This window comes from Erinaceus europaeus, chromosome 4 (genome assembly GCF_950295315.1).
Source record: "Erinaceus europaeus chromosome 4, mEriEur2.1, whole genome shotgun sequence".
Classification (NCBI taxonomy): domain Eukaryota; kingdom Metazoa; phylum Chordata; class Mammalia; order Eulipotyphla; family Erinaceidae; genus Erinaceus; species Erinaceus europaeus.
The window spans coordinates 42,065,557-42,089,753 of NC_080165.1; the positions used below are offsets into that span (position 1 = coordinate 42,065,557).

Consider the following 24,197-nt stretch of genomic DNA (forward strand, 5'->3'; position numbering starts at 1 on the left):
AATCAATTTTCAAGATGCAAGCACTACAAGAGGAAGGATATGTTTTACTTCTCTATTCAGAGGTCAATAGTGGCTAATACTGTGTAAAGCATACCAGTAGACATCTGAGTGTGTATATAGGTTAATAATGCACAATCATATAAAGAAAGAGCTTTAAGATACAATTTCTATTTGATCGGAAAACAAATTTTCAATTAGTAGCAGTTAAATTTGGCTGACACAGGTGAATAAGCACACATTTCTTTAAATTGTTTTTTTTATTGAGGTGGTTAATACTTTGCAGTGCAGTCATTGATATATGTATACAATTTCATTATGTTCCAGGCCTCCAAAGTCTTCTTCCTCTCCCCGCTCCTTCTCCCTCCCCAGAGTCCTTTGCTTTGGTGCAACACAACAGGTTCAGTCCATGTTTAACTTTGTGCCCCGCCCCATTTCCTACTTTGTTAAGTGCTGCTAATAAGTGAGTTCATTTAATATTTATCTTTTTCTTTTGGATTACCCACTCAACATGATGTCCTCAAGTTTCGTCCAAGAGGATGAAAAAAAGACAACTTCTTCATTTTTATCAGCTGAGTAGTATCCAGATCACATTAAATCAATGGGGTTTATAGTTAACAATATTTATACCCCTTTCCCATATTAGGGAGCTACTCTCTTCCCTGATCCAGCTTTCTGGTTCTTTTTCCACCCATGACATCATCTCCCAGACAACAACTTGGATCCATCAGCATATCAGATTTCAGGCTCAGGGGAAAAAAGAAAAAGAAAAAAAAAAAAAAAACCCAAAAACTAGTATAGCCACAGGCCCTTTGGAATTTAACTAAAATGTCTACTAGCTATCTATAAAATGGAGGACCCCCCCCCCCAATTCTTCATCTGCACTATTCCAGCCCTTAGGTCCATGATTGGTCAACAATTTGTTTGGCTTTGTATGTTAACTTTGTATGTTAACTCTCTTTTCAGCCACCAGGTTCCAGATGCTAGCATGATGCCGACCAGACTTCCCTGGACAGACAACCCCACCAATGTGTCCTGGAGCTCTGCTTCCCCAGAGCCCTTCCCCACTAGGGAAAGAGAGAGACAGGCTGGGAGTATGGATCAACTGTCAACACCCATGTTCAGTGGGGAAGCAATTATAGAAGCCAGACCTTCCACCTTCTGCATCCCACAATGACCTTGGGTCCACCCTCCCAGAGGGTTAAAGAATAGGAAAGCTATCAGGGGAAGGGATGGGATACAGCGTTCTGGTGGTGGGAATTATGTGAAGTTGTACCCCACTCTTATCCTATGGTTTAGTCAATGTTTCCTTTTTATAAATAAAAAATTTAAAAAATATATATAGAAACACAGAGAACTTTTTGGATGGGCATGTTTGGTTCCTTATTCCCATTAGAAGAATTGCAGGGTCATAGGGTAGGTCCACTTCTAGCCTTCTGAGAGTTCTCCACAGTGCTCTCCAGAGGAACTGGACTAATGTACATTCCCATCAGCAGTGCAGGAGGGTTCCTTTGTCCCCACAACCTCTCCAGCATTTGTTACTGCTACCTTTTCTGATGTACGATGTTCTCACTGGAATGAAGTGATATCTCACTGTTGTATTTATTTGCATTAGATTTTAAGATTTTTACAGTACTAAACACTATAAAGACAAATCCAAGGTCAATCATTTTAATGGAGAAAGTGTAGTCAAATTAGATTGTTCAGTCAGCCAAGACCACCATATTGACTTCTCTACAACATAATATAAATAATTAAAGGAATTCAGTGGAAAGACTAACACTAAGGATCTAACTTAGAATTCAAACTTAATTATGGCTGAATATACACAGTGAAACTAATATTAAACAACTTTTGCTCTAAGCATAAGTTTTAACTATAAACAGGAGGTGACACACCTGTTTAAGTACACACGTTGCAGTGCATAAGGACTGACTACAAGGCCCCAGTCCCCATTTGCAGGGATGAAACTTCACAAGTAGTAAAACATTCTACAGGTGTGTTTCTTTGCTCCTCTCTAGCGCCTTCTCCTCAATTTCTCTCTCCCTCTCCCCTCTCCCTCTCCCCTTCCCTCCCTCTCTCCCTTTCCCTCCCTCTCCCTCCCTCTCTCTCTCCCTCTCCCTCCCTTCTTCTCTCTCTCTCTCTCTTTCCCCCTCCCTCCTTCTTTCCTTCCCTCTCTGTCTTTATTGGATAGAGACAGCCATAAATGAAGAGGAAAGGGCGTGATAGAGAAGGAGTGAGACAGAGAGATATCTTTAAGACTCTACTTCACCACTGGCAAAGCTTTCCCCCTGCAGGTAGAGACTGGGGTCTCAAACCTGGGTCCCTGCACAATGTAACATGTGCGCTCAACCATGTGCACCACCACCTTATCCTTAATTTTTTTGTCTTCACCCAAAATAAAGAAATAAATATAATATGAAAAAATATTTGTATAACAGTATAAGGAATAGAAAGGAGGCTCTAGTGGTTAAAATGTTCTAGTTAGAACTGCTTATGACTAGAGTGACAGTACCTGAGATCCCAGAGTTCCAGGTTCAACCCTGACAATACTTAATCCAGAGCGGAGCAATACTTTAGCAAAACTAAATAAACACACATAAACACACACACACACACACACACACACACACACACACAACACGATCAGAGGGTCATCTGGGAAAAAAAAAGCAATACTTTGGAGTGCTAAGAGATGTGACTAAGGATTTACTGAATATCAATTTGTATTTCTGGGATTGCAAATGCAAATAAGAAACCCTTTTCAGGGAGTTGGGCAGTAGTGCAGTGGGTTATGTGCACGTGGTGCAAAGTGCAAGAACCAGCATAAGGATCGAGCACCCGGCTCCCCACCTGCAGGGGAGTCACTTCACAAGCGGTGAAGCAGGTCTGCAGGTGTCTATCTCTCTCTCCCCCTCTCTGTCTTCCCCATCTCTCTACATTTCTTTCTGTCCTATCCAATAACAATGACAGCAATAAAAACAATAATAAAAAAGAACAGAACCGGAGGCATCACACTCCCAGATTTCAAACTGTATTATAGGGCGATTGTCATCAAAACTGCTTGGTACTGGAACATGGATAGACACACTGACCAGTGGAATAGAATTGAGAGCCCAGAAATGAGGCCCCACACCTATGGACATCTAATCTTTGACAAAGGGGCCCAGACTATTCAATGGGGAAAGCAGAGTCTCTTCAACAAATGGTGTTGGAAACAATGGGTTGAAACATGCAGAAGAACGAAACTGAATCACTGTATTTCACCAAATACAAAAGTAAATTCCAAGTAGATCAAGGACTTGGATGTTAGACCACAAACTATCAGATACTTAGAAGAAAATATTGGCAGAACTCTTTTCCGCATAAATTTTAAAGACATCTTCAATGAAACGAATCCAATTACAAAGAAGACTAAGGCAAGTATAAACCTATGGGACTACATCAAATTAAAAAGCTTCTTCACAGTAAAAGAAACCACTACCCAAACCAAGAGACCCCTCACAGAATGGGAGAAGATCTTTACATGCCATACATCAGACAAGAGTTTAAAAACCAACATATATAAAGAGCTTGCCAGACTCAACAAGACAACAAATAACCCCATCCAAAAATGGGGGGAGGACTTGGACAGAATATTCACCACAGAAGAGATCTAAAAGGTTGAGAAACACATGAAAAAATGCTCCAAGTCTCTGATTGTCAGAGAAATGCAAATAAAGACAACAATGAGATACCACTTCACTCCTGTGAGAATGTCATACATCAGAAAAGGTAACAGCAGCAAATGCTGGAGAGGGTGTGGGGTCAAAGGAACCCTCCTCCGACACTGCTGGTGGGAATGTCAATTGGTCCAACCTCTGTGGAGAACAGTCTGGAGAACTCTCAGAAGGCTAGAAATAGACCTACCCTATGACCCTGCAATTCCTCTCCTGGGGAGAGGAACCCAACACATCCATCCAAAAAGATCTGTGTACACATATGTTCTTGGCAGCACAATCTGTAATAGCAAAAACCTGGAAGCAAATCAGGTGTCCAACAACAGATGAGTGGCTGAGCAAGTTGTGGTATATATACACAATGGAATACTACTCAGCTGTAAAAAATGGTGACTTCACCATTTTCAGCTGATCTTGGATGGACCTTGAAAAATTCATGTTATGTGAAATAAGTCAGAAACAGAAGGATGAATATGGGATGATCTCACTCTCAGGCAGAAGTTGAAAAACAAGATCAGAAATGAAAACACAAGTAGAACCTGAAATGGAATTGGCATATCGCACCAAAGTAAAAGACTCTGGGTTGGGTGGGTGGGGAGAATACAGGTCCATGAAGGATGATAAATGACATAGTGGGGGTTGTATTGTTAAATGGGAAACTGGGGAATGTTATGCATGAACAAACTATTGTATTTACTGTTGAATGTAAAACATTAATTCCCCAATAAAGAAATAAATTTTAAAAAACAATAATAATAACTACAACAACTATTAAACAATCAGGGCAACAAAAGAAGAAAAAATAAAAAATACTTTCTAACAAAGTCCCATAACCTAGATATACACCAGTTTCTGTGAGAGAGAGCTTATGTGCACACGTATCCGTAAACTACTGCAAAATATATACCTGAAAGCAGTAGTACACTAGAGTTTGCAGTGAGTACCTCCCTAACACTTCCTCTCCACTATTCCAAGCTTGGGATCCATGATTGCTCAACAAATTGTTTGGCTTCGTATGTTAACTCTCTTTTCAATCACCAGGTTCCAGATGCCACCAGGATGCCGGCCAGGCTTCTCTGGATTGAAGACCCCACCAATGTGTCCTGGAGCTCAGCTTCCCCAGAGACACACCTTACTAGGGAAAGAGAGAGGCAGACTGGGGGTATGGACCGACCAGTCAATGCCCATGTTCAGCGGGGAAGCAATTACAGAAGCCAGACCTTCTACCTTCTGCAACCCTCAACGACCCTGGGTCCATGCTCCCAGAGGGCTAGAGAATGGGAAAGCTATCATGGGAGGGGGTGGGTTATGGAGATTGGGTGGTGGGAATTGTGTGGAGTTGTACCCCTCCTACCTTATGTTTTTGTTCATTAATCCTTTCTTAAATAAAAAATTTAAATAAATAATAAATAAAATAAAAAAGAAACCCTTTTCAGCATTTTATAAACATGTAAATAGTTTTTTTCCATTAATGACAGAGCACTCACTAGTGTCAGGCACTCTGCTGAGTGTACTTCACTTGCTAACTCACTCTTTGATATAAGCAATATTGCTTTTTGTAGTAGACTATAGTAAGGATGGTCAAGTATTCTAGTTTCAATTCCTAGTGGAGTCCTATAATTTCTGTCTACTTGAAGTCAGGAGGAGCTGTACAACTTGCAATGATTAGTGACTCTTGACATCTCTTTTGTTTTGAAATGGAGACAGTTTGAATAGAGCTTGAGCCAACCCACAATAGATATGTAGCATGAGCAAAAAAAAATGCATTTTTGTTGTTGTAAGCCACTCTTGAGTTTTGAGGTGAATGTATATACTTAAGATACAATTTTGAAGATAAATAAACCTTCTGCAGAAGAAAAAAAAAAAACCTAACAGCTCAGACACAAAACCCCTCAATATCTTGAGATAAATGCCTGTATATTTTATAAAATAATCCAGTCACCTGTCATATCAGATCTGACTTTTAGGTTCAATATTGCCCGTTATGTCCCTAAAAATACAATTAGAAATAAAAAATATAATGGAAGACTAATTAATGGTTCTTTCTTTACTCCATCAAAAAAGTCAATTATAATATTCTCTGCTGTAACTGTTTTAATATTATTTATTATTGGATCGAGACAGAGAGATAGAGAGGGAGAGACAGAGAGGCACCTGCAGCGCTGTATGAAGCTTCCCCTGCAGTTGGGGACCGAGGGCTTTTACCTGGGTCCTTGTGCATTGTACTGTGAGCACTTAACCATGTACACCACAGCCTGGCCCAGAAATAAATAAATATATGGATTAGATTGAGTGATAGAGGCAGTGAGGCAAAGAGAGAGTAAAAAAATGAAAAAGGCTATAGCACCTATGTTTCCTTCAATGAGATGGGGTCCATGCTTACATCTGGGCCCTGACATGGCAAAAGAGCACACTATCCAAGTAAGCTATTTCTCCAGACCTCATTTCCAGAAATCATTTAAAAAAACAGAATTGTGGGGTCGGGTGGTAGCACAGCAGGTTAAGCGCACATGGCGCCAAGCACAAGGACTGGCATAAGGATCCCAGTTTGAGCCCCCAGCTCCACACTGTTGGTATGTTTCATATTGGTTTGGACTCTAACAACATATGGCACCTACAACGTGGGACGTGACCTGCCCATCCCCCAGATAAGTGACAATCTGGCTACCTATGCACTATGGCCTTCTCTTCTGCTTGTGAAGAGATCTCCAAAGGCCTCTGCCCTTTCTTCACGAGACTGTTTTGCTGTTTCTGGAACATCTATCTCTGGACCACTCTGTGGTTTCTGCCCAATGCCAGCCCACAGGAGTCCAACGCCAGCCCGCATGAGCTGGCTTTCCACCGCGTGGCGCAGGGCATTGGGCGCGGGCTCCATCCATGCTGCTCGGCCGCCGGGAGCAGGGCAGCAGACATGGCGGGCAAGGCCTATCATGGCTGCTACCCCGGGGCACCTCGGCCCGCGCCTTCTGCAAGGCAGGCCCGCCCGCCCTCCTGCTATGAAGTCTGGACAGATCCCGGACCACCTGGAGACCGCGGGCTCCCTGCCAAAACTGGGCCCCCTAGCCGAGATCCTCAACTTGGGTCTGAAGGCAGACGAGCTAGAATACGCAGAGATTCATCCAAAGATCGCAACCAACAATTCCTAGAAGTGGAGCTGCGCGGGAGGCCACCTCCGGATGGTGACCCCCCCCAACAACTAAGACAGTATAGATCTAAATTCGTGCTTAAAACGGCACGTCTTCATAACAAAGGTTTCTCTCCTTGTGTATTAAAGACCATGTTTACGTGTGTGTTTAAAGTTTGGTAAACATTAACTTTAAGGTTAAAAATATAACTTTAAGGCTATATTCTTACCAGACAAAGTTACATGAAAAAGGTTTCCATCATAGTTCTCATAAAGGTAAAATTAACTTACATTTAAAGTCTGAGTTAAAAATTAGTTAAAAATCAATATATTTTAACTAAGTTAGTCTAAAAAAAAAAAAAACCTGCGCACACCTAGGGTGTGTCTCCATCTTGAATGGGTGTAACAAAAGGTTAAAAAGACGCTATTGATATGTAAAACTCTCAAATTCCTTCTCAATTAAAAACGTTAGATTGTGCTATGGTTATGCTAATGATTGTAACAGAGTTATCAATTGTGATAAACTTCTAACCTGCTACAAGTTTTGTTTCATAGTAAGTAAATTGCAGCTGTCAAGTTCTCTACAGAAAAGCAGAATTCCAGCAGCTGACCTTCCTCATACAACATTCCACCCCCTGACAATTCTTCAGTGGACATCTGCTTTGGACTGGCACTTCTATTGGACCCACTCGTACACCTCTTGGACACTTTGCAGCTTCCCTTTATGCTGCTGGGTTTCTCAAAGACTGACTGCAGCCAGCTGCCTTGAGACTCTAGGCCTCACCCTCCAGGCAAGTAATGCCCCCCCAGAGGCAAAAAATGGCCCCCTCAGGCCTTCCCTTGGCAGCACACTGGTTCTTGTCTTATATGTTCCTCCATGTTTGTGCCAGTTTCTTTTTTGAAAATGCCTGTAAGATATAGGCTTCTGTTCACCCCACATCCCTGATACTGTGGTCATTTAGTTAAAAAGAAAAGGGGGAATTGTTGGTATGTTTCATATTGGTTTAGTCTCCTTCCCCCCACCTCTGGGAGAATTGGTTTGGCCCTTGCTAGTTTCGCGCCTCTCTTTCTCCTCGCCCCCTATGCTACGCAGTTCCAGAGTTCTGGTGGAACCGCTGGAGGAGAAGGATGCAGGAGAGATCTGTGTGGTGATTCGTTTGGATTAGTTTATGAATCGTTGTTCGTGAATAAAGAAATACAGCTTCCCGGCCCAGCCGTGTTTCCTCGAGTCTCTGTTCACCGCCACAAAGCTAGCCCGGCCTGCTGGAGCCCCGAACCTTAATGACACGAACCTTAACGACACCACACCTGCAGGGAGGTCGCTTCACAGGTGGTGAAGCAGGTCTGCAGGTGTCTTTCTCTCCCCCCTGTCCTCTCCTCCTCTCTTGATTTCTCTCTGTCCTATCCAACAACAACAGCAATAATAACCATAACAACGATAAAACATAAGGTCAATAAAAGGGGGGAAAATAAGCCTCCAGGAGCATTGGATTCATAGTTCAGGTACCAAGCCCCAGCAATAACCCTGGAGACAAACAAAACAAACAAACAAACAAAAAACCCAGAATTGTTCATTTGAAGGAACTAATAGACTTTTATAAGACTTTATACCCTTTTCAGAAAAAAGTATACATATGATTTTTTAAAAATCATATTTTTAAAGCATAAATCATTATAAATTTGTGTATATTCTTTTTCAGTTTAATGAAGTTAAATATGTTTCATGAGTCATATGTTTCATAAGTCAGTTTCATATGACTGAGTTACCTACCTAGTCCAATATTTTATTCTATATTTCTAGGGATCTTTGCACTGATACCCCAACCCATTCAGCTCCATCTGTTTATATCCTCGGTGCTAGGGATAATTATCTTAAATTCTCAGGCAGTCAAATTCTACCACTAAACAAACTAGGAGATCTTATATACTCATACTTTTTATACAGGATTATTTTATTGATTAATGTTATATAAGAGACATTAATTTAATTAAGATGATCAAAATAATGTCATCATTTTAAAATTTAAAAACTAGTTATATGTGGAACACAGAAGACTCAATAAATGAACTAGCAAAGTGTCTCTTGAACTTTGTGAGAACCGAGAAGGTGTATGTGGCATGGTAGGGGTGGTGGGAAGGAAATGAACTTTGGTACAGTGTGTGGATTATTTACATGCACCATGCATAACTGTAAATATACTCTTGACAGCTTATAATTTTAATTTTGCAAAACACTGTTAAATCACTCATAACATTAAAAAAAAAACTAAAAGGACCCCTAAATCATAAAAGCCTAAGGCTAAATATTTTTGTTGTTGCTGAGACACCACAGCACCAGAGCTTTCCCCCAGTGTGGTGAGGACTAGGCTTTAATCTGAGTCACACACATACACATGACAAGTCAGCACCCTTCCAGGTGAGCTAGCTTGCCAGTCATAAAATAGTTTTAAGAAAAATAAGGTACAAGGAGGTCACATAACAAGGAAAATCAGTGGAAGGGGACAGGTTTTTACTACAGTCATCTGTTCACAACCAGAAAAATCTTCACTTTTCTGTCCAAAATAGGCATTTAAAAAAAAATACACAAGAGTAATGCATTGCTTAAAAAATTATTCCACATTCACTATTCATTTTACTACATACATTTCTAAAGCAATAATCAATAAAATTTGTGGCCAAGTTTTTGTTGCTTTTTTTTTTACTCAACACAAAAATACAAGATAAAGTCATATATTAGATAGCTCAGAAAAGATACATTTCATCATTCCATAATACTACTACTACTAACTTTGGTGTTCCAAAGATAGTATGAAAATCTGGTAGTTTCAAATGCAGCTCAATTTTATAATATCTGTGTATCTAATTGTTTCCTGTTTATATTTTCAGAAACTATTTTGTATTACTAGGTATAATTATATATTTCTACCAAAAGAAAAAAGTACAATATAAGGTCTCTTTTGGTCCCATCTGGGTGTAATAAAGGAATCAAATTATGAAATGGTGAAACCGTGAAAAGAAACATCTACCTTTAATCATAACAGAAACAGCTGATTGCCCTTTTTCCTATACCATGGTACCTACTAATAACTGTAAGAAAAATACTAGCCACATGTGAATTTCTGAATCAGTGCAGGATCTGAAGAACCACAGACTTGCTGAATCTGCTTCCCGTTGACTTTACAAAACTCAGGCTAAAGTTGAACTTTTGCAACAATATATGTGGAATGTCCTGTAGGACTCTTGATTACGTAGCAGTTGAACAGCCACATCTGTGATACATTATAAACCAAAGAATTTGCCAGCAAAGTGTTTTTTTTTTTTTTTAAGAGCATACATTTTTGGTTTAGTAAATTCTATACTATCTCAGTAGTTTAAAAAAAAATCAGACATGTCTGTAGCTATACTACCTTGAACATGCCTGATCTTGTCTAAAAATTCAGACTCATTTCCATGTCTCTGAGCCTACACTATAATGATATAAAAGGAATTAACTGTAAGTCACTTACTAAACATCATAGAATGAAGAAACTAGGAGAAACCTAAGAGAACACATATACTAAATCCACCTCACCACTACCATTCCAGATAGAAATCTGAAGATTTAACAGCTTACCTAAGATCACAAAGTTACTGTAGTGCTAGTATTAGGATTAAAGCCAAATTATACATATTTTCAGAGCAGTGTCTTACTAAAATCAACTCTTACAGGCTTTCTACTTACTATAGGTTTTATTACATTATATCAAAATGCATCCTAACAGAATTTGTGGCTCAGATGACCAATCTGTTATTATACAATTATAACTAACACAAATATTGTTCTATGTTCTAAAGTTTTTATTCTCTTTAACAGATATTATATAAACTAGCCATTGGAAAAAGGGGGCTCATAAGTAATCCCCAACACTGACCCTTTCAGAGGGAATATTACAGTGGAACATAAGCTGAAGAACTATTTCCCATTTATGTTTAAAAATAGAGTGGCAACTCTTACATATGACTGTCACTTTTATTAAAACCAAGTACATGCTGCTGCTATGACCCAGAATTTCTGTTACTAGGCATAAACCCAAGAGAAATTGGTGTATATGTCTAGTGAAAAACTCATATAAAGATGTCACAGAAGCTTTATTCATCAAAAGTTATATCTGGAAGTCATCCTAATGCTCAATAGGAGGTTGGGTGAACAAACCATTTTCACACAATGCAACACTTCACAGCAATAGGACAGAAACCAACTACCAGTACACCTATCCACACAAATGACTACCACAGACGCTCTGTTGGGCAAAAGATAAATTACTGCATAAAAGCAAGAAGCAGGAGCACACTGGCATACCTGTATCTGTTCATAGCAACTAGCCACATACCCTACTACCCATTTGGGAAAATCTCCTATTTCCTCAGGAGTCCAGTTTCACTTTCCCATTGGACAACTTTTTCTTTCCCTATGACTAGACTTCAGCTTGCATAATCAAGAGCTGTGCTGAGAGTAAACATAAACATTCTAAACATCTAATCCAAAATATATCTTGTGCGGGAAGCATAGAACATGTCGTATACATTCACATTTCATTCATTGTTAAAAGGAAAAATTACAAAATCCCCATAAAATAAAAATATTTCACAACTATATAGAAACCTCTATATGTGGTACATATACACAATGGAATACTATGCAGCTATTAAGAACAATGAGCTCACCTTATCTGACCCATCTTGGACAGAGCTAGAAGGAATTATGTTAAGTCAGCTAAGTCAGAAAGATAAAGATGAGTATGGGATGTCCCCACTCATCAATAGAAGTTGAGAAAGAAGAATAGAAAGGGAAACTAAAAGCAGGATCTGATTAAATCAAGAGCAGGGCACCAATGTAAAACAACCCTGTGGTGAAGGGGAGGGTGGCCATTGGTCTTCCCGGCACGGCAGGGGGCGGGGGGGTGGGGGTGGGTGGTGGGGATGGGACACAGTCTTTTCGTGGTGGGAGTGGTGTTTATGTACAATCCTATTAAAGTGTAAACATATAAACCACTATTTAATTAATATGAGAGGCGAAAAAAAAAAAAAAGAAACCTCTATATGTTGAGTACTGTTCTAAGTTTTCTACAAGCATTAATTATTCTACCAAGTTACTCTAATATGCCCCAGATGAGATCTAGAACATCAAAATGTAGAGAAATGTGAAAATATGATCAGTGTTCCCAGATGAATTTGTAACACATTCAGAACAAAGTAAAACAAAACAAAACAAAAAAAAACTGTTAACATAAATCAACACTTACAGTGCAGTTCTTATGGACTTCTGAATTTCAAAATCAAGAATCCTTGTTTAAGATATGAGACTAAAGATGTGTGGATAGAATAATAGTTATGCAAAGAGATTCTCATGTCTGAGGCTTCTAAGTCCAGATTCAATCCCCCACACCACCATAAACCAGAGCTGAGCAGTGCTCTGATAAAAACAAACAAACATGAAACCAGAACCCCATAAGCTATATCATACTAACATTCATGCAGTAATTGAAGACATAGTGTGAAGTGAAACATGTTGAGGTAACACTGGTTACATTGATTTGGTTGAGATCATCAGATGTACCAAATGGTGTGGGTCAAGCGAAGCATGAAGGAAAATGAGGAAAGCTCCAGAGGTTCCATACAAGACCTTACCATGATTTATGTCACTTAATGTTACTTACAAATAACTATATAGTATATACTGACAAGACCAGTTGCTTCTGGTCTCCCTGATCCCAGATTGTAGATGATTTAATATTTCAAAAAATTTGTTGTTAGAAAAGCAGTAATAATTTAAGTCCAGTGTTGAAATTAAATCAGTTAACTAATTTGAAACTTTAAATGTTTAAAGAACTGAAGTCTATGCATTAAACATCACAAGACATTCAATCTATTTTTCCCCTCTCATACTGATTACATAGTGATTTATAAGACTATAATAGTAGTAACTCAATGATCACGTAGTTGCAAGTAGGAAAAGAAACTAGAAACCAAAGAGATGAACAGAAGTGAAGGGCAAGCCTGATGGTAAGGGAAATAGAAACACGTAGGCTATTATCTTTAATATGATTTATTTATTTATTAATAAGAAAAACAGGAGGAGAGAGAGAAAGAACCAGACATCACTCTGGTACATGTATCACCAGAGATCAAACTCAGGACCTCATGCTTGAGAGTCCAATGCTTTATCCCTGTACCATCTCCTGGACCAGTAGGTTTTTGTTGTTGTTGTTGTTATTACTATTTTATTACACCTTTCTTTTGTAAAATTTCCTGAGAAATTATAAGGACTTTGAAAAGGGAGGTTATAAAAAAAACTAACTGTCTTCCTCTGAAAAACTGAGTATAAACAAAAGAATAGCAGTTTGTACTCATAAAATCTCACTAAAAGCATACAGAGGATCCAAAGCCTAGAGTGGCTGGGAATGACTGTCAGAGGTATGTCTGAGATCAGCTAGTGACCAAAATGATGCCCAATATCTCTTGCTCCTGGTCTAATGGAGAGGAAAAAGAAGATTTAGTCTTTAGAACAATCAATCCTTAAGCAAAAGAGAGATCTCTGTGACAGAATTTTCTGTAAACTTCATTTTTAAAAATTTTTAAAATTTTTATTTATTTTTCTTTTTGTTGCCCTTGTTTTTTATTGTTGTTGTTATTGATGTTGTTGTTGCTGGATAGGACAGACAGAAACGGACAGAGGAGGGGAAGACAGAAGGGGACAGAAAGAGAGACACCTGCAGACCTGCTTCACTGTTTGGGAAGTGACTCCCCTGCAGGTGGGGAGCCAGGGGGCAAGTCTTTGCGCTTTGCGCCACGTGCACTTAATTTGCAGCACTATCACCCGACTCCCTCTTAATTTCATTTTTAAAATGTATAATTACAACAGGAAAAGTATCTGAAAGTGTGAATGCTGGGGCAGAAAAACACAGTACAAGAAATAGTTCATTCTGAGGTGTTGGGAGGAGGGTATAAGTGAAGTAAGTGATTCCTTACATTCACACAAAAGAAAGTCTTTAGACTCCAGGTCTCTGACACAGGGCTATAGAAGTAAAGCACAGACAACTGTCAAAGCAAGTTTCGAGAGGATGATTTGAGATGATTAAAATAGTATAATTAGCTGAAATACTTTTAATCTTTTAGGTCGGACATAGGTTTACATATGAAAAGAAGTTTTAGAAGGCTGACAACTACTGAACTGAAAAAAAAAAAAACTACTGAAATGAAAAAAAATTAATTCCATTAAGCTCAACCCCTTCAAAACAAAGTTTATTGCCTTTTCAAAAAGGCTCAGATGTTAATAGAGCAATCAGTATACAACTAATTTGACAGATTAATGATAAAACCAATTCAGACTCATATATTCCACTTCTGTGAAAACTTCAATACAATTATGGCCCACTTAGTTAAAAAGATAAATAAAAGTACTAAAAAGACTTTAAAGTGTTAATAAAATAGTGACACTTAAAATCTGTGTTTATTTCCACAACAGTGAAACAATGGGGGCTAGGTAGTGGTGCACCCATGTGACAATGTGCAAGGACCAGAGTTCGAACCCACAGCCCCCACCTGCAGGGCGAAAACTTTGTGAGTGGCGAAGCAATGTTGCAGGTATCTCTGTCTCTCTCCCTCTCTATCACCTTCTTCCCTTTCAATTTCTGGCTGTCTCTATTCAATTAATAAAGATAATATAGGAAAAAAATGAAACAATGTACTGCTGATTTCAAAATGATTTTTTAATTCTTAGATTTATAAATATCCTTGAATTACTGTTAAAGACTAGGAGTCTAGAGTTAATAACCATTAATTTTCACTTTGTTTATCTTTTTAGCTTAGAAAGCAGCCTTAACAACAAACATTTTTCTGATTAACAAAAAAACCTTTTTCTTCATAGGTAAAGTTTTCAGGACACTAAGCAAATGCTAGAACTCAGAGTAGTGGCATATTATTTATCAAAGAAACATTTTTATGAGTGAAGACTAATAGTAGCTTTAATAATGCAGAAAATATTGCTAATGTTACCGGAGTCATCTATTAGAACTGAAAAAAAAGACCAAAATACTTGATACAACTTTTAATAAATGAATCAGTTGAAAAATGGGAGAGCAATTGTTATAGGAAAGTTTTAGTCTACAAATATACCTTTATCTTCTCTGTGATACCTAGAGTTAGAAGTGTCTAATGAAGCTTATACATGTGCCTGTAAATCTCTGTACTTTTTGTGAAAGGGCTGTTATAGGTCACTGAAAGGCCTGATTAACATTGGTCTTTTGCTATCAGTAGCATACTAAAGAAATGAGCTTTTCATCAAAAGTTTAACTAGAGCAGATAGCATTGTAAGTGACTGATGCCATTTCTAACATAAAATGCAAAAACTGAAACAAAACTGACTCAACCTCAACACACACAAAGGCCTGACAAAGAGGGAGCCACCTTAAAACACAAATAGTTTTCACTGTCATCAGCAAGAATAGAAGAGTGAAGAGTTCTTAAAAAAAAAAAAAAAAAAAAACTCTCTTCCATAAAGACAATGAGGGTACTAACAAAAATAAATCTCAAAGTGAAAATTTTTTTTCAGAAGCCTAGAAATCAGCTAACGGCTTGCAGAAATCTGGGGAACATTTATTCAAGAAAATTATGAAATGGTAAGAACCATGAGTTATGAACCATTTTGAACCTGTAATTTTCTTCCCTCTCAGTCTCTAGCTCTAATGTAGACTGAAAATCAACAGACTTCAATCAAGGTAAATACCAGAAGCCTGAAAGCCATATTAGGGATAAAAGACTGGTGGAGACATTTCCAAGCCCCATTTTTAGAAGTTCGTAATTATTTGATCAGTCTGGTTGTTTGAGGTAAGATTCCACTCATCACTTGCTTATTTAAACTGACTTGGCACTCACCCAGTGAGGATAACCTTTTGTTACAAGCCCTTGTCAAAAAAATAATTAGCAGCAGTTGTATGGACTATTGTAGCTGCCTGATACCATGAGTAGAGATCATAAACAAAACATAAAGCTTAACTAAACCAACAATAAAAAATATGATATTCAGAGTAGGCTTAGGAGAATATTGGATATTACTGAGAATCAAAGTCACAGGTTCTGTGAACACTTAGGTCATGAAAGTTGAAGGTAAAGACAAGGTAATGTCACCTGCAAACCTTCTGCATCCCACAATGACCTTGGGTCCATACTCCCAGAGGGTTAAAAAATAGGAAAGCTATCAGGGGAGGGGATGGGATACAGAGTTCTGATGGTGGGAACTGTGCGAAGCTATGCCCCTCTTATCCTATGGTTTTGTCAATGTTTCCTTTTTATAAATAAAAATTTTTTAAAAAGACAAGGTATATGTCGGGCCAGGTGGTAATGCACTTGGTTGAATGCACATGTAACAATGCACAAGGATGTGGGTTTGAGCCCTAGGTGCGAAAGATGTGCAAATGGTGAAGCAGTGCTGCAGGTGTCTCTCTTTCTCTTTATTAATAGTGATTTTATTAATAGTGATATTAATTTACAAAAATAAAAGGCAAGAGGGGTACAATGCCACACCGTTCCCACCAACAAAGTTCAGAATCCCTGATCCCTCCATTGCAGTCCACTGTGATACTCCCAGGGTTGCATACATGGGTTAACCATCATCTCTACAGCTATCAGTCTACATCTGTACATAATTGCTCCTTTTTCCCTTCCAGGTTCAGTCCTCCTTGCCCTCCAAGCCACATATAACCCTATTACTACATCCAAATATGCGTCCCCTTTTCATCTTCTCTCTCTGGGAAAGGCAGGTAGTATATTAGGTGAGCTATCTTCCAGTCTTTAGTAACTGCTATTTAAAGTCATTCATTTTGTGGCACTACCACCACCTTGGGAGATTTATACAAAGGCTAATAATAAAAGATAGAGAGCAACAACAGCAAATGACAAAGTTTCAAGAGGTGAAAAAAAAGGTAGGTTAAAAAAAAAAAGTGGGAGTCGGGCGGTAGCGCAGTGGGTTAAGCGCACGTGGTGCAAAGCGCAAGGACCAGCATAAGGATCCCGGTTGGAAATCCTGGCTCCCCACCTGCAAGGGAGTCACTTCACAAGAGGTGAAGCGGTCTGCAGGTGTCTAGCTTTCTCTCGCACTCTCTGTCTTCTCCTCCTCTCTCCATTTCCTCTCTGTCCTAGCCAACAACGACGACAACAATAAAAAACAACAAGGGCAACAAAAGGAAATAAATACAATTTTTAAAAAGCATAGAAAATTAACTTCTGCAACACATAAGAGCTCTATTGAATGGAAGAAGATATCGGCACACCATGCATTGGACAAAGGACCAGGAGACAAAAGCAAATCACAAAACTCAGAGCAACAGCAACAACAACCAAAAAGAACCAACTCCATCAAAGATGACAACATCTAAACAGACATTTCAACTAAAGAAGATATACAGATATTCCAGTAGGCACATGGAAAAATGCTCATCATTTATTAAAATCAGAAAAATGCAAATATAGAATACACTGAAATATCATTTCATACTTGTGAGGAGGGTCTACATTAATAAGAACAGAACAAGTGCTGGTGACCTCACTTGTAAATGAGCTGTAAGAAACAAAGTTAAGGAAATGATTGGGGCTGGGGCTGGGAGTACTATGACCTACAGGGGAAAGAGATGGCATTTTGGTGGCAGGTAAGGTGAGCTGACACATATGTGGGGGGATGTGAAATTATACCCAAGAAAAAGCCTGTTGAGGAAACAAAACATTTTTTAATGAAAAACTTAGAAAATTAATTAATAGATTGTCTAAAATTTCAACAGATTAACAATATAGGCTGGCAATCCATAAGACATGACAACAAGTAAAGCTCATGTAAAACTTGCATGAAGAAATATTTAAAGACTTATTTAATTTTTATTATTTTTTTAGTGATTTAATAAGAAGAGATTTAATGATGATTAAAGAGACTATAAGATATCTTGATCTTTAAGGTATGGGGGGTCATTTGAAAATTTCAGACAAGCAAAAATGTTTGTTTATGACACCAGGTTTATGGCTGAGGCTTGGTTCCCTCACAGTCTGACCACTCCCAGTAGCCATATATATATTTTTTCCTTTTAGTTTCATTAGATAGAGGGTGACAGGAGAGTGATACTGAGGGAGGAAGAAACAATGAAAAGGAGAGAAACTAGTAGCATGAAGCTTTCTATGAAGTTTTTACTAAAACATCTATAATATAAGATCGTGAAGCTTCTCCTCTGCAGGTGGGGACTATGAACTTGAACCCAGGTCCTCACCCATGTTAATGTATAGATACTACACAGTATGCCACCACCTTGTCATGAAAAATTCAATATATTGTTAATCTGTTGCTTTTACATCCTATGAAAATTTAATATGTATTATCTAAACTGATAATTTATTCAGTTTCAGGGCACTTTTCTACTACATGACTATATATATCTGAGATGTCTTTGTTACCTATATCAACACTTAAAATGAACTGCTTATTTTTTAGGACAATACTAAGCTAAAGGTAGGGTATTTGCGGATATTCCAAACACACTCTTAACTATCTGTCTACCTTTGAAAGATTATAAATTCCAACTCTCTTCAGATTATTCAGTATACATTAATCAATGTTTATTATATAGGACACACCAGCACTGGTAGGTGTTTGATAAAATCTTAAAAGCATATACTATATGAAGTATATTCTGCATCTTTTATTGTAATAGCTTTGATAAACTGCACTTTAAAGTCAACTTTACCACACTAAATATTTAAATAATCTGGAAGAAATGTTGGTATTTACCTTTAAGTAGTTTACCCTTTAAACTTTTCAAAAAAAAAAAAAGAGAAAAGAAAAGCTGACAAAAAGAGTATTCTCTCTTTCTCTCTCGTTTTTTTTTTTTTTTTTAAAGTAAAAGTCTCAAGAGTCAGCTGAATGTGAGGTAAGGAGAATGAAGAGGCAGGAAAACATCTCAGTGAAGTGCTCTGTAATTAAAGTTTGGAGTGTGAAGTATCTTCCAGAAATATAAGAAGGCTGAGTCCTACAATACAATCCTCAAGAAACCCTCACTCTGAGGATATTAAAGCATCGTAGTATTTACTTGAAGAGTGGCTTTCTTTTATCCCTACAGGTTTTGTTTTTTTTTTTAAATCACCACCTGTAATTCCCTGGTGTCTTCACCCTTCATTCTCATTTTCGCTTCTTCTTTTTTCCAGCTTACTGATGAACTCTCTTCAGCACTCTTTAGCTAAGTCAAGCAATTTCTGTAGAATGGTCTAGGTTGTTGAGAAGAAAATGAGAAAATAAAATGTATTGACGGTGTTGAACTGAGGCTTACCAAGCTTGGACCTATTGCCCTTCTGTCCTTTTCATACTGGGAAGCTACTGAAGCCTTTAAGTTCAGTTTTCTTTCCTGTTACATATGATGCATCTATGGCTACCATCCGCTTGCTCACCCAGAAGGATGAGCAGAACCACTAAGATAAGAAGATCTCGGCAAAACTACAGTGAATTTAAAAGCACTTCCTTCTAGAGAGTGTAGAACTTTCATGTCTGTATGTCTGCTTGATTTTTTTTTTTTCTGTCTCTTTGGCTTTCTTTTATTTGACAAGACAGGGAGAAATGGATAGAGGAGGGGGAGATAAGATGGAGAGAGACAAGTGCTGCATTGCCTCACCACTCCTGAAGCTTCCCCTGTTGATGGGGGACTGGGAGATTGAACCTGGGTCCCTGTGTGTGGTTATCTCTGAGCTCAAGAGGATGCATAGCTGCCTCTGCTTCTTTTGTATTGTTTTCTTGGTAGGTATTGTGTAATAGCTTTGGATTCGTCCTTGTCTTTCTATTGATAGTGTATAGTAATAAGTGACTTTTGTTAGTGCAAATGCTCATTCCTGAAGTTTATTTTCTTTGGGCCAAAATGTCAAGATATCAATGTTTAAAATTCCACAATGAATTGTATTGTGTGGGCTCCTCAATTTGTTTTATGAGGAAGCCTTTGTCTTTACTTGTTCCTTTTATTCACTCACTTATTGTAGACCTAGTGATGGACAGCACAAAGCCCTTGACTTAGAAATGTAGGCTGAAAGACCAATATTACAGAAATTCCATAGAAATAATTTAAAGGGTAATATCATAGCAATCAGAACTCGTTATCATTCTAGCCAAAATATAAACACCTAGTATTTTCCAGGTAACATGTAAAGCTATACTTAGAATTTTCTGTTGATTTTTAGGAGCATTTACTCTGGGGCAACAAATTCCTGCACTATTTTAGGAGCTGAAATTTGAGATTCACTATAAAGTGGCATTTGTTTCTGTAATCTTGCAATTAATATAAAAATGATGACTTTTTCACAAGGTGTTTCATTAGTCATCTCAGAGACATTGCATGCTTCCCTCTGTTCTCACTGAAGCAATACTGATTTAAAAGTCTATACAAGTTAAAGGAATATAATTTCACATCTCTTCAAAATATATACCAATAGTTCTCTATCACAGTCCACTGAACCTCCTCTAGCCATTCAGACCATTCTCCTTTTCCCCTTTGACAAGTTCATTGATTGGTCAGAACTGAGGCCAGGGTTTGCTTTTCCTTGGCTATATCTATTCCTTTACTTGTTTCTTGATATCGTACACACTGGTGAGATCAACAGATATTTGTTTTTCTCTTTGTTTCACTTTATTTTTTCAAATGAGAGCACTTTCTTAGTTATGGCCCATGGCTTGAATCTGGGACCTCTGAGACCTCAGAATTGAAATTCTATTCTATTATAGCTAACGTTATCTCCCTGGTTCCTTTTTTCACTTTGGATGACTCTTTTAATTACATCCATATTATTGTAAAAAAGCTAGATTCCATCTTTTGCTATAACTGAGCAACAATTTACTGTAATGCATGCTATTTATTCCTCGTGTTTACTTACTATCTGAACTACTCTGACCCTATTACAGCTCCCTTATCAGTGATTAAATGTTTCATTCTATCCAAAGAAATTGATATGTTGTCAACTATGTACTGACATATTTTTTTCAACCTAGCTAACACATCTAGTCCAAAATGCAAGTCTTCATCATACAATGTCCCATGATGACTACAAATAGTGAGAATGGAAAAGACCTTAGCATATTTGATTCTTATAAGGAATCACTTATTTTTTTCTTCAAGTTTTGGGTCAATGTGATACCTAGAGAGTGGTATAACTGTGACATACTTTTAAATAAAAAAATCATAATGGTCTCACATTGTACCAAAAAAAATCAGATTTACAAAAATATATCTGGTTAGAAAAATGTTAACATCAAAAATGAAACAAGTTTCTTCATTATGTATCTGTAATTAATGATCAGACTATTATCAACTCTGTTTTTAGAAATTCTGTAATACATTTTTGATACTAGAGAGGTTTTCCAAAAACAACCTTAATTAAGTATTCCAGCTAAGCATTAAATTCCTTCCTTCGTCTTTCTCTAGAGACTGCTCAGCTTTGACTTATGATGGTAAGGAGATTTGAACCTGGAACCTCAGAAAGTCAGACTTGAGAGACTATTTGCATAATCATTATGCCATCTTGCCTAACCAGCATTACATTTCAGTAGCAATTCTTGCTTGCTATTGAGTGTTAGAATTTTTGATAGATCACTTTATGAGGAAATGCTGATTTAGAAGCCTACTGTTATTGGTATAGAATTTCACATTTCCCCATGATTTTTTTTTTAAGTAGAAAGAAAACATTTGATTAAAAATATGTGTGGCATGTTTTTACACTGTATTCATGACTTTCCAAAAGAATAATCAAGGGCCTAATAAAAGTATTTTCTTTTACTTTTTTTTAGTTTTTAAATTATATTTATTTATTGGATAGGGACAGCCAGAAATCAAAAGGGAAGGAGAGGTAGAGAGTGAGAGAGCCAGAGAGACAACTGTAGCCCTGCAGCCCTACTTCACCACTCGTGTAGCTTCCCGCCTGCAAGTGGGGACCAGGGGCTTGAACCTGGGACCTTGCGCAGTGTAATGTGTGCACTTAACCAGGTGCACCACTGCCTGGCCCCAACTATTTTATTTTTCAAATAATGATCATCGATCCTGTCATCAACATTTTTAAAAAATTTATTTATTTTCCCTTTTGTTGCCCTTGTTGTTATAGTTATTATTGTTTTTTGTTGTTGATGTCATCGTTGTTGGATAGGACAGAGAGAAATGGGGAGAGCAGGGGAAGACAGAGGGGGGAGAGAAAGATAGACACCTGCAGACCTGCTTCACTACTCATGAAGAGACCCCCCTGCAGGTGGGGAGCCAGGGCTCTAACTGGGATCCTTACTTCAGTCCTTGAGCTTTGCTCCACCTGTGCTCAACTCGCTGCGCTACAGCCTGACTCCTGACATTTTTATATAAATGGTCTAGATCTTTGTTCATGTTTACTGTGGGATTTGTTCTCAGTACGACTGTTACTTGGATACAGTTCCACATTTTTAGTTTAATGGTAAACAATGTGAGTGTAAGCATTCTGATTCATGGAAGGTATAAAACTGAAACTAGGGATCGAACATTATCACACCTTCATCTTCATTCACAATGACCATACAAAAATCAAGCTGGAGAATATCATGTTCTGTATGTTTCTAGATTCTACTTCACCACTGTCTCCAGATAATAGGGTAAAATCTTAAATACATTCTCAAACTTACAGCACGATGTCCTTACTGATAGAACTAAAGGTACTTCAAATAATGCGATACTCATTGTAGGCAGCAACATTACTGCCATATAGTAACAGTCCTGAACTAGAGAAGAATTCAGAATGGAGGAAATGAGGCACATTTCTGCAATGGAAAACTGAAGGTCAGGAAAGAAACAAAGGACAACATAGCAAAAAATGGGGGAAAAAATCATTAGTCAGCAAAAATGTGCACATGTAATCACACATAAGAAGTGAAAGTGGCTTCATATGAAGCTCATGTGAGAGTGCAAAGACAGCTACAATGAGTTAGTGTCTGTGTCAGAATGGAAGTGGGGTATTTTTCCTTACCTCCAGATGCTCTAAAATATACGGTGGATTTGTCATGCCAAGCCTAAGCATTGCTCCTTCAGGAATCACTTCAACCAGTTTCCAAAGCAGAGTGGGGAGACTGGTGCCAATATCTCTGCCATACGCCCCTGTGTCTTCACTGGTCAACCATATCTCACAAACACCCTCTGTGAATCAAAAGAGATAATTAACAAATCTGCTGCAGAGCTGTTTCCTTCATCATACAGCTGCTCACTCTCTTAATGCAGTATTTCTCAGCACTATTATGCAGGCAGTCTGGGTATTCAATTCAGAGAAAAAGCAGCTTATCCCATGGTGGCAGTGGGCTATTAAGTTCATTTTATGAACACCAGAGAGCTACAACAATGCTGTAAATTATCAGTGTGTCCTATGGAGTGATTAACATTCACAGCCAATCACTTCAACCATGCATCCTTCAAAGCACTTTGATCAAGACTAAAGCATCTATTCTATCACAAAGAACACTTATTTTTTGAACACCATAAACCCTGAAACTAAAACACTCTCTCTATAGACTAGGTACTGCCGAATCAATCTGTTCAAGAGGTCAAATGTAGTTAAGGTTTAACATACAAATGACTAGTTATGTGATAATAATTTTTCCTGTTTAACTGTTCTATTATCACCTTTATTGAACTGAAAAAATAGAATGCAATGTAAAAGTGTTCTCAAAAACTTGGGGGATGTGCAAACTAAGTCTGTGTTGGAAAGCCTGTATACTGAAATCAGACTTTGGGAAATGTATATATGTTTTATTGTTATAAGAATTTTTTTTACTTCAAATGGTAGAGCCAGCAATAAAATCCTTCCACAAAGTGGTAAGAAAGTACTTCAGGACCACCTAATATTCTTTAAAATGAATAAAATAGAGTTTGCAAGTAACACCTAGGTTCTCATGATGCAAAGATTCTTACATATAAAGGACTAGCCTATTTTATAAAGCCAAATGATTCACAGGCTAAAGCAAACAATGAACTGAGCCTATGAATTTTATTCATGCTAAAAGTGATTTGTTGCTTCTGAAGAACTTCAAACCACACAAAACACACACACAAAGATTATAGTCAGAACAAAAAGTCTTAAGTTTCTATAAAGAGCCTTAAAATTGTAATTTTAAATTACCTTCATGACAGAAATTAGTAATTTCAAAAATATGTTTAGATAATCCTAGTTAAGAGATTTAGTAACAAAGCAAACAACTTTTTAATTTAAAATTGCCAATTTAAATTTAAAACTTAGAGAATAAAGAAAAAGTAAAATTTTATTCTGTCTATTATGCTTCACAGGAGTAGAAAAAAATAACATGG

At 37.7% G+C, this 24,197-nt stretch overlaps 1 protein-coding gene across 1 annotated transcript in view; it reads right to left on the reverse strand.

Annotated features, from left to right (window-relative positions):
* Positions 1–24,197, reverse strand: part of CDKAL1 (CDK5 regulatory subunit associated protein 1 like 1) — a 603,322-nt gene that overhangs the window by 225,118 nt on the left and 354,007 nt on the right. Inside the window, exon 11 of the mRNA XM_060190801.1 lies at positions 22,870–23,036. Within this exon, the coding sequence (XP_060046784.1) occupies positions 22,870–23,036 (167 nt within the window). The remainder of the gene's footprint in view (positions 1–22,869; positions 23,037–24,197) is intronic.